A 10,854-nucleotide genomic window follows, 5' to 3' on the forward strand; every position below is an offset into this window, starting at 1 on the left:
TAAGTACCATTTGACATTTTCTTACAGTGTGCAACATAAGTCATTTCCCACTGGCTTCAGTATTTCAAGATTGAAACAGCCCTGTGAAAAGCAGAGTAATAACAGATGTTTTGTGGGACAAGTTGTGTTTCCGGTAAAAGACCTAAAAGTTTCGGGGTGAATAAAACACACTGGTGAAGGTTTTGCAGTAAGACCTGGGAAGTACGGTGGCACCACGAGTAGCGTTGCTGTTTCACAGCATCTCGGTAGTGCGAGAGGAGATGGGTTCGATCCCCTCTCAGTCCATATGGAGTTTGCATGTTGTCTGTGTGTTTCCTCCCACAGTCCAAAGACATGCTGTTGAAGTTCACCCATTGTGTGTGAGTGACAGAAAGTGTGTGTGTTCCACTGATGTATAGATGAGTGACCCATTCTAAGTCGTGTATCTAACAGTGTAAGTGACCGCGGTGAATAACGTGTGTTGGCTGATTACACTACATAGAGTTCATTGGAAGTTGTTTTGGAGAAAAGTGTCTGCTAAATAAATGTAAATATAAGATACAGTTCAGATAGTTCACCTTTGTTGTATTTTTATGTTCCAGCTGCTCTGGGATTGCTTGGGTCCCCAGTGTACAATCTTTCTCTGTTGTATCCTGGAGACTGTTGTGAACCATAGAACCCTCCAGAACAATTGCTTGTGCTGCCATGTTTTTTGCCTAAACAAGTATGAGTTGCTGTGTCAAGCAACATTAATCACAGTGACGCAATGGGTCCTGTGTCCCAAACCAGCCGAATGCAGTTGCTACAAACTGGTAGATTGACAATACTTTTGGATAAGGTGACTTTTCACAGATATAATAAACTGCAGAGAATCTTTATACAGTTTTAGGTGAAGTTATCAGCTTGCAGCAGTAAGAGGGGAAAAAGTAAGAAACACAGGTTTTCAAGGTACATACTGCATAAGTGGATAAGATGTCTATGGTGTAAAGAAAAAATACGACACATGGAATGACTTGATTAAAGCAGGTGCCTTCATTTATTAAATAAAAATACTCATAGCTACAGTTTCCAAACTGAAAGAGAGACCGGACAGCAAACATGTAAAGCTTCTTTTTTTTATATTTATAGCAGCAGAGCATAAATGGTCTCTTTGTAAACAGGAACAGGTGCCGAATTACTTACAAGTCTGCAAGGGGCTTCCAAACCAGTGTGAGGGTATATACATTTTTTTCAATCAGATCTTAATAGCACATAAGGTACAGCCATGTACAGTAAGCAGAGTGATGAGTTATTACATAGTGATTGTGTGTTAAACAAAAACATCACATTAGAACCCATCTCAAGGTTGCCTGATTCAGTTATTCATTTAGCAGATGTTTTTCCAAAGTGATGTACATTTAAGAAATTTATTAAGGGTTAATAATCACAAGCTGTGCTGTAACAGTATAACCTTAAATCACCCACATACTGTGGTTACAAGTTAAACTTCTGCTTTTCTACTAAAGGAGGATATTGCCAGTGTAAATACTGTACCTATCAGCAACATAATCAAGATGCATTTTTTCACTATCATACAATATAAGGTTAGAAGTATTTCATAATCTTAATATTAGTGTTTCTGCTTATTGTTACTTTTATCAGATAATTGTTGTCTGGCAATTTCTCAGTCACCATTCAACATTAACTGAACACAAGTTACCAGAAGATTGTCAAGACTGCCCAGCTTTCAAAGCCATAGGTTAAAAAAAGGGGGGGAGGAAAAAAAAAAAAAAAAAAAATCATTTGAGTATTAAGGGTTCCAGCATATGAAAGAGGCCCCCCTTGGGCAGTACAATATTCATGTAGAAAATTTGGCCTTAACTTATGAATACTGTTACTCTTGTAGAGCAACTAAATGCATCCGTCATACTGCAAATAAGAACCTAACATAAACAGAGGAACTGATGGAAAGGGAGCTACAGTCAACCTCCACAAGGCAGATGGTCCCAGTCCTACAGGGCTGCAGCTGTTCAAGGTACAGCTTTCACACTCAGTCCATGGACAGCTGGTTATGTATGTTTGTTTTTGATCCAACCTGCCTTAAATGGACTAAAGAGTCCATTTCGTCTTCCCACTTATATTCACTGTCAGCCAAATTTGTACATTTCTAAAAATATTTAAACATTTTTGTTTTTCTGCTAATTTATGAAAAAATGATCTGTCAACCATTAAATATAGTATTTAAACAGAAAACCATACACTCTCAAACATTCACAGACTGAATTTGACACCCATTAGTTAAATTCACACCTTGAACATCAACTAAAATAATGGTTCTTGTAATGACTCCCAACAGTGACACAGAGACACTGATGTTAAACAAAATCAAAACAGGCTGTTTTAAACCATGAATTCCTCACTCAAATCTGCAAGCTCCTGATTGCCTATCACATTTTTTACATGGGCTTTACACATTACAAGTACCACACTGGTCTGGGAACTCCTACCAACATAACTCATTCAGCACATATATTGCCTGAACTTTGCCACTGGTAAATAGGTTTATAGACTACATTGAATTGATAAACATGGGATGTGGGTATAATATTACACAACATATGAAAACAGAACATTGCACATACACAAACTCTGATAAAATGCACTAAAACAGAGATCTATTCACAAAAGTCATCTTTGTCCATTTTCAAACTTTCTTCCATTAGTTAGAACCCATAATGTGAGAGCAAAAGCAATTGATTTCAACATACATATATATAAATGCACCTATAGGTGGAAACCTAACATACACTATATAGATTCAAAAATATATATCTTTGAAGTCTTTTGCAGTTGCACATTCATCTGCCACAGCCAATGTGGCCCTTAGGCACTGTAGTACACTCTATAGTACAGAGTCTTGTTCCGCCACAGGGAGTAAGAGTTGTCAAACTTCAGAAGGTATGTCCCCTCACCTGGGAAGTCATGGCTGCCCCCCTGCACAGCCAAGTGGCTGTCCTGGCGGTACACGGGTAGGATCTCGCCCAAATTAGAGTTGGCTGATGATTTGGACCCCTTCTCTACATCGCCAGGACTGACAGGACCTGTGAACAAAAAACACTTTTATATAAGGGGCAGCAGGTAGCATAGTGGTTAGAGCTGCTGCCTTTGGTTTGAATCCCCACCTCCAACTGTAGAACCCTAAAATGCAACCCATTATAGATGCGGGCTGTCCTTAGGCAACAGTCCAGTAAAAGTGAATTAATGCATCGTATCAACGTAGGAACATGTACAGAACATAGCTAGGGATTAGTTGTCATACTATTTTCAGACTAGATTTTTTTTTTTTTTTTTTTTGACTAGTGGGTGCTGTTTTTAGGCTAGATGTGACAACTTTTCAAACTGGTGAACAGCTCCACAGTAAGGGTTGTTTAAAAGGAACGTTCAACTCCGATTCACATCAAATCCAAAAATCTAAGGGCCGCTGCCAATCTCCACAATATTACGGTGCTTCACTGGCTTTTATAGCAAGAAGACAACTATTGGTGTAGAATTATACCAAACTAGCTCTAACAAGGCTTGTGCCAACAAGAAGGGTGACTCTCTCCCTCTCTCTCTCTCTCACACACACACACACACACACACACACACACACAGGCTGAAACTCTTTGTCCCGAGAAGGGTCACGGCGAACCCGGAGCCTAACCTGGCAACACAGGGCGCCATGCTGGAGGGGGAGGGGACACACCCAGGACGGGATGTCAGTCCATTGCAAGGCATTGGGGTGATTCTTAACACAGAAATATGATATACGACAAACGGGCCAAGTGAACTCTTACCTTCAATGTCCTCGTCCTCATCCTCATCATCACTGGACTCACTTATCTGCACAGTAATGGCACGGCTGGTGACCGGTGACCAGTCGAAGTAGATACCAAAGCCAATGTCATAGCCATCAGTGGCAAACTCCCAGCAAATTCGCTTGGCTTCAGGAACAGTGGGAACATGCACTGTCATGACATCGCCACGGTACACGGTCACCACGGCGTCCTTCTCCAGCCGCAACTTAACCTTCAGCTCCTTCAGGGCCGGGGACGTCCAGGTGGAGGGAGGCTTGAGGGGGGGCAAGGAGGCTGTGTGGGGAGGAAAGGGGAAGGATTGAAAACCCATTACAATCAGTAACCACAAGAAGAGTTGCTAAATACAGACCCATTTTGCAAAGCAGGAAGCAAATCACAGAGACAGCAAACATAATCTGCCGTATCTACGGTGGAAAGTCCTCAGAGCAGGTCTCCCAGTTGCAAGAAGGTTTGCCTTCTACCTCAGCAATTAGTCTTTACAAACTCAGTTGTGTTCCACATTTAATTAACTGGGCTTCCTCTGTCGGTACCAAGGTCAACAGGTGTCATTTATATGACATGTCTGATGACTGTAATGCTTAGAATCTGTACCTTAACCATTACAACACTGACAGACTGGAAGCAATAAGCGTGTTGGTGGGGGAAAACACGGAGGGTGGCTGACCTTTCCCATCTTCAGGATGCTCTTTGCCACTGTTGCCGACCAACTCTGCGTCACCCTCTGTGGGTGACCCTAGTGAGGGGTTGTGGTTACTCTGCAATCAAAACACACTGTCATCAGAACAAAACAGATGTGCATGTTTGTTTGTAGGAGCCTTATGGGGCTCTAACCTCATGGGGACAATCTACAGAAATACATGGCATGGTTTCCTCTTTTTTTGTGGGGGGCTTTATTGTCCTGCCTTGAAACACTAAGATAGCGCGGACCTTTCAGTGCGAATGCTAATTAATGCAGGTGACCTTCTGAGTTTTACTGCTCCCCTGAGTCACCTTCAGCATAAAAAGCTGCCTCCACTTATCAAAGCCTGGAGATCTGCAAGAAAATATCATCACAGAACATCTGTCCTCACAGGATGCTGTGGCAACGGTGCTGTGTGTGAAAATCATGTTAATGTTAAATTTTTGGTTCCATCCTACGTTAAACATTTATTCATAATGCCTCAGTTTCAAATAACTTAATAAAAAAAATAAAACATGAAGGCACAACATCTGAACCCGCAGGCTCTGAACGGCTCACGTATTCACACAAGCCTTGTGACAAGGGCATTTACAGTGGGGGAACGGGGTCCTGAATTACGGGCAACCTCTAGAGGAAGTGCGAAACAGATGACTTAAACGCTGCGTGGTTGGGGCACATCCCGCCCTTAGTAGGCAGCTCGCATCTTTGCTCGCAGCTGCCTCGATGAAGCAGAGGGGTGGCACAGGTCACTCGCGATGGGTTCACGCCATCGCCAGCAGAGCGTGACGGAGATCAGGGCTCACCTTTGCAGCTGGCTGAATCGACGCGTCTCCGGCGCCATCGGCCCCGGGAAGGCTCGCGGGGCTGTGTGGTTGCTGCGACAGGTCCGTGCTCCGGAGCCTGCAGGAGAAGCAGCGGGGAGAAAACGGCACGACTGAGCTTTGCTCACGACCCTCCTTCCAATCTTATTAACCCCTACGCGTGACACCGCTCGGCCGACGGGAAGCGAGACAGCAGATTCACCTGCAGGCGCAAACCATCGAGACCCCGCAAACCGCATGGGCTGAGAGCGGTGCTGCAGCTCCACAGTAGGTCATCCAGGTGCCGGTTTTATTCCCACACTGACTCACACACAGCACTATTTATTCACACCCACAATTAATATTTACAGAGCTGACCTGTGGTGGATGGAGTGACACACACATTGCGCGCTGTCTTTTATATAGTTGATCCAACAGATAATTACCGGTCTTCAGAGTTGTTCTCGCAGTTTTTCGACGTTATTCCCGGGAAGGAAGACACCGACAGCGAGGACAGTCGGGACTGGAGCTCGGAAGTAGCGTCCAACTTCTCCATTTCTGGAGCAGATGTGACACGCACCATTAATTGGTTCCACAGTTAAAGTGTGTACACACACACACACACACACACACATTAAGACACAAACATGGGATGCAGAGTTTATAATGAAGGGGACGTCCTTCACTGAGCTCGCACTTACAGCACAAACTTCCTTCATGAAGTCAACTGTAGGTAATACATGATCATACAACATTGTAAGTGCGTCTCGCTGTCTTAGACACACACACACACAGGATCATAAAAGGCGTAACGTGGAGCCCCGGCCGCACTCACTCACTCACTCACTGACTGGTCCTGAAAGCAGGACGCTGAACACACACACCCATCTGCATCTGATCTGTTCGCACTGCAGACCGCAGGTTGACAGTGGCGCCTTTGTGTTCTCAAAATTCATTTCGTTGGTAAATAAGTAATAGTGATGCGTTAACTCTCCCGCTCAAACCCCCCAAGTTCAAGCCAGTCACACAGTGTCCTCAGCAGTGAGTGAATAAGTGTGGCCTCCGGCGGAGCAGAGGCGCCACGGCGCGGCGCGCGCAGGGACCCCTTTGCTTGCTTGTCCGCGAGCCGCGGGAACCGTTCACTCTCTGCTCCCGGAGCGCTGAGGCAACCGAGCTTCGGCTGCGTCGAGCGCCGCTCCCTCCTCCTTCTCCTCTCCTCTCCTCCTCTCCGCTCCGCTCTACTCGGAACGCGGTTTGCGCCGAAAAAAATGCCCAATTTTCCGCCGCTTTTGCCCTTTTTCTTTCCTGCCTCAGCAGCGCGGAGACGGCCGGCGGGCTTCCAGCGAGCGCTCACCGGAAACGTGACCGTAGGAGCCTCTGGGACGGACGGCTCGTGTTTACCTGCTCAGTCAGGGCGTCGAAGAAGCGAACCGGGGCGCTCCGTGCGGCCAGCGCCGAGCCCGATGCGACGCAGCGGAGACGAGCGGCAGACGGGCGCGCGCACGCACACGGCTGCGGCGTTGAGCGCAGCTCAGCGAACGAGCGGAGCGCGGACACGGCGCACTTCCGGAACGGAGAGGGAGCGCGGGCGTCGTCGCACACCCTCCGCCTCAGTCAGGAGGAGCCGCGGGACGGCGCCTAGCGCGGTCGGCGAATGGCGAGCGGTCCGGAGAGAAGAAGTTCCCTGCCAGCGGGCGACACGACGAGCGCGTACTCGTCAGCAGTACTCAGGGGAGACGGACGCGTCGTGTAAAAATTCAATTGGGCTCAGGCGAACAACATTAAACACGATTCGGAGGAGAACGGCTAAAAAAAAAAAAAGTGCTAAGCACATAGGGGCTATGTGAACGGGAGGAGTCCTACTTCTACTTCTGTAGCGCTACACACACTGGACTCAAAAGTGCGTTTCTAAAGTGCCTCATGCGCCCGCTTCTGTCCGTAGCAGCTTCCAGCCAGTGGAACAGCGCTGCGCTCGGTGACGTCCCAGTCGGTTTCCATGGCAGCGGTTTCCATGGACACGGGTACACAAAGCAAGATGGCCGCTTTCCTCCAGTGGAGCTGTGAGGACGTGGCCCTGTGGGTGGAATCCCTGGGTTATCCGCAGTACAAGGTGAGCGGCCGGAACACAGTACAGAACGCTGTATGACCAGGGTAAATCGGAGCCTCTGTTTTGCTGTTTTTTTCTGTTCCTGCTGCTGAAGTCTGGCGGCGACGCACAAGCCGTGTGTTTGTTGTGAATTTTCTGTCTGGATTAAATCAGACTGTCAGCCTCACATCCAAAATCCATGTTCTGGAAGCTGTTTATGAAAATACTTTTACCGCTGTACTTCAGATACTTACAGAAGCTTCATCTTGGCTGTTTAGACTCGCATGGGCAAACACTCGTAATTATTATTTTTATTAATATTTTTCAATTTTGGAAGTTTCCTTCAGTAAAATGTTTATTTCTGTAAATATACAGTTTGGTGACGATATTCCTCGTTAGGTATTTGCTTAATGTTAATACTTTTCTAATTTCCCTGAAAAAAACCACCTTAATGTTCGATTAACAACTAATCATTAATTTAGCTTTTTTTTTGTGCAGGCATGTTTCGCTGAGAATTTTATAAATGGAAGAAAACTGATCTATGTTAACTGTCACTATCTACCAAGAATTGGAATCACCGATTTTGAACATATGAAGGTGAGAAAGGGACATAAGAGGATCCATTACATATAATGTGGTTGGTTAAAAGAAAATTTAAAAATCCAACATTTCCTTCATAAAAAAAAAAGTCCAGCAATTTTCAAGAGCAACATTTTAATTAGCACATGGCCTTTAAATTTTATTTCTGCAGATCATGTTTAAACAGGTTTCTACTGTAATGCACCTCACTTAGTTTATTTAAAACTTCTATCATTTGCGCACCTGACATTTTAAAAATGGTTTAAAATTGAAGGCTGCAGTCACACAAAGAAAACACTGGTATTGTCATGACAGTTAATTAGTAATTAATCCACTTAATCCAGGGGAACGGTTCAACACAAAGATGAACGTACTCGCAGCCTACATGGAGCTGACTCAGAGACCCAGGAATCACAGACTGATTCACACCTATAAAACACCAAAGTGATGATGTACTGTCCAAGTAATAACATGACTTGCTGGGCTGAAACGAAAACCGCTCCACCCCGCGGCCCTCGGGAGCCGAATCCGCCCACCTCTAGATTACGACGAGTGCAGCTGGTCTTTCCTCATCCTGCAGGATCTCTCTCATCGCGTCCGGGAGCTCCTGAATATCGAAGAGCCTCTCTGGAACCGCAGCATTGCGCTCCCCCGCAGGGATGAAATGGGCTTGTTCTTGGAGAAGAAGAGCCGCACAGGAGTCTGGGCCGATTCCCTCACCTACCCAGAATTTCTGGGAAGCAGCAAAAGTGAATCCACAGAGACCTAACCCAGACAAGCAGTAGGAGACCAACCTTTTCATGAGACATTTAATAGCATCTTTTTTCTACTGAACTTTCCCATATTTAAGCTTTCGTCACACAGATAGGACGATTGGTCTACCAAAAAAATAACGTCCTGGTTTCACTGCTCATTTCTTGACCAGATGTTTATTCAAGAATGTCAATATTTGTATGAACTATTTAAAATATGAACAAAAACAACAGCATATCATAGATATACAGAGTCATAAACAGGAAGAGTGTGCTAGAGTTAGTTTGAATCTAGCCTGTGTTGTGCGGTGGTTCTTGAGATACTTGGTGGTTAGGAGGCTGCTTTATTACTCTGGGAAGTGCGAGGAGGCTGATGTTGGCGGAGAGGTGGACAGAAGTGCAGGGAGACAGTAACTGCATGTATTGGAAAGGAAAGAGGTGGGAGACTGGTCTCTCTGAGGTCAGCAGAAGTACTATATAGAAGTGGTGAGATGTTGGCAGATTTGAAGGCCAAAGGAAAGGAACCCCTGGAAAGTTAAGAATTAAAAGATGGAGATTAATAATTTAGCAGCAATAGTCGGACAAAGGAAAGGGATTGGGTCAATTGGTAGGAGCCCAATGGGAGTGCAAGAGATCAGAGCCGTCAGTTCCTGAGTGGGGGCAATGGAGAAAATGAGTCAGTGCTGGAGATTTTGAAGCTTTAGTGCCTTCGAGAGTTTGCAGGTGTACAAGTACACTGTCACGGTCAGGTTAAATAGGGGGCCTTTCTGCTCCTGTACTCATTGCAAAATGAAAGATCTAGAGCGACCATGAATCGACTTTTCTCTCATCTACATACAAAGCTGTTGAGGAAAGCAAACCAGGTCTACAACTAACTAGGGATACCGGGTAGCACGTTACGATGCTAACGTGTGCTTATTCAGCTTTCTCCTCAGCTGACGTTACCTCGGTAACCTCATGGTGTCAGGGTATTGGGGAATCAACAAATGAGCTGCAGCACACAGTGGAGCTATGTAGAAATACTGGGGGGACATTTAGACTTGGACGGTGGTGAACATCCCCACCCACCCTTGATACACTTATGGTTCTCACAAGTGGTCTTTTGCTCTGATTTAATATTCATAAACAACCATTTTTACTGATAATTGAATTAAGCAAACAATGATAAAAGCTTGAGAGAAGCTAGTTTATTTCCCTTTAATAGACAGTACATGCTTTCATATATTTGCACAGATTAATATTGTCCAGGCTGTACATGAACTATATACAAGAACTGTATTCCCTAGTAGCTGAAGGATACTGACCCCATTAGACAGCACAAATTAAGTTATACAGGGCAATGTTTTAGTCCTCAACAAATGAAGTAGCATTTAAATTAAATACTAAATTATATTTGCTGCTACAAAAACGCCTCTACCTATAGGCCTTTTTTTTCCTCAATATATAAAAATAGCTAATAAATAAAACCATTAATGAGATTAAGACTTAGTTACGTCAAGGAGTATTAGTGACTAGACAGTCCTTTTGGGATTTTAAAGGGGAAATTATATTTTCAGGTGCATACATTGCAATGATACACATTTCAAAGCAATTTACAACTAAATCTTTACTGTTTCACCTGCTCTTTACAATTGCTACTAGACAGGACAGATTAACAATTGACTTTTTAGTGTCAGTTAAGAAAACCATCTATTCACAAAATTAAATGGATAGGGTTGCTTCCGATGACAGTCAAAAGTGAATTTTATTGCAACGGTCCCTTAGAAAGGGCGAGTCCACAAGCAGAGCTGAGATCATCTTCAGAAAATGGAAGAAGGGGGTGGGGAAAAAAAAAATAAAATTTTTTTTTTTTCCTCTTTTTTCCTTCCAGAACTGCCAGTTGCAGCTGCTCACTATTCCACTCATCCTGATGTGGCACAAGGACTTAAAATTTCCATTTAAATGTGTGGAAACAAAACTACAACTAGTCCATGCAGCCGACGTTGTGCCATTTTAACGAGAGCTGCAATAGTCTTCCCTGGAGTTAAAAACAAAATGTTGAGTTCTTTATACCACTGCAAATTTCAAATCTCATTTTCTGCAGGCCATTTTTGCTACGCAGAACTACGATAAATACACGGGACGGTACAATACATTGTCGACT

At 44.5% G+C, this 10,854-nt stretch overlaps 1 protein-coding gene and 1 long non-coding RNA gene across 2 annotated transcripts; one reads left to right on the plus strand and one right to left on the minus strand.

Annotated features, from left to right (window-relative positions):
* Nucleotides 1-1,007: 1,007 nt before the first annotated feature.
* Nucleotides 1,008-7,109, minus strand: tmed8 (transmembrane p24 trafficking protein 8). Its single transcript, XM_018764096.2, has 6 exons — nucleotides 6,696-7,109; nucleotides 5,741-5,852; nucleotides 5,298-5,394; nucleotides 4,480-4,570; nucleotides 3,795-4,088; nucleotides 1,008-3,059 (listed from the first exon to the last, which is right to left on the minus strand). Exons 2-6 carry the CDS (start codon nucleotides 5,848-5,850, stop codon nucleotides 2,842-2,844), a joined length of 810 nt encoding a protein of 269 aa, XP_018619612.2. The 5' UTR covers nucleotides 5,851-5,852; nucleotides 6,696-7,109; the 3' UTR covers nucleotides 1,008-2,841.
* On the plus strand, nucleotides 7,109-8,613 carry LOC108941498 (uncharacterized). Its single transcript, XR_001966632.2, has 3 exons — nucleotides 7,109-7,404; nucleotides 7,879-7,977; nucleotides 8,540-8,613. It is a non-coding gene; the product is annotated as an uncharacterized LOC108941498 (long non-coding RNA).
* Nucleotides 8,614-10,854: the final 2,241 nt, after the last annotated feature.

Source organism: Scleropages formosus, chromosome 15, assembly GCF_900964775.1.
Source record: "Scleropages formosus chromosome 15, fSclFor1.1, whole genome shotgun sequence".
In the NCBI taxonomy this organism is placed as follows: Eukaryota; Metazoa; Chordata; class Actinopteri; order Osteoglossiformes; family Osteoglossidae; genus Scleropages; species Scleropages formosus.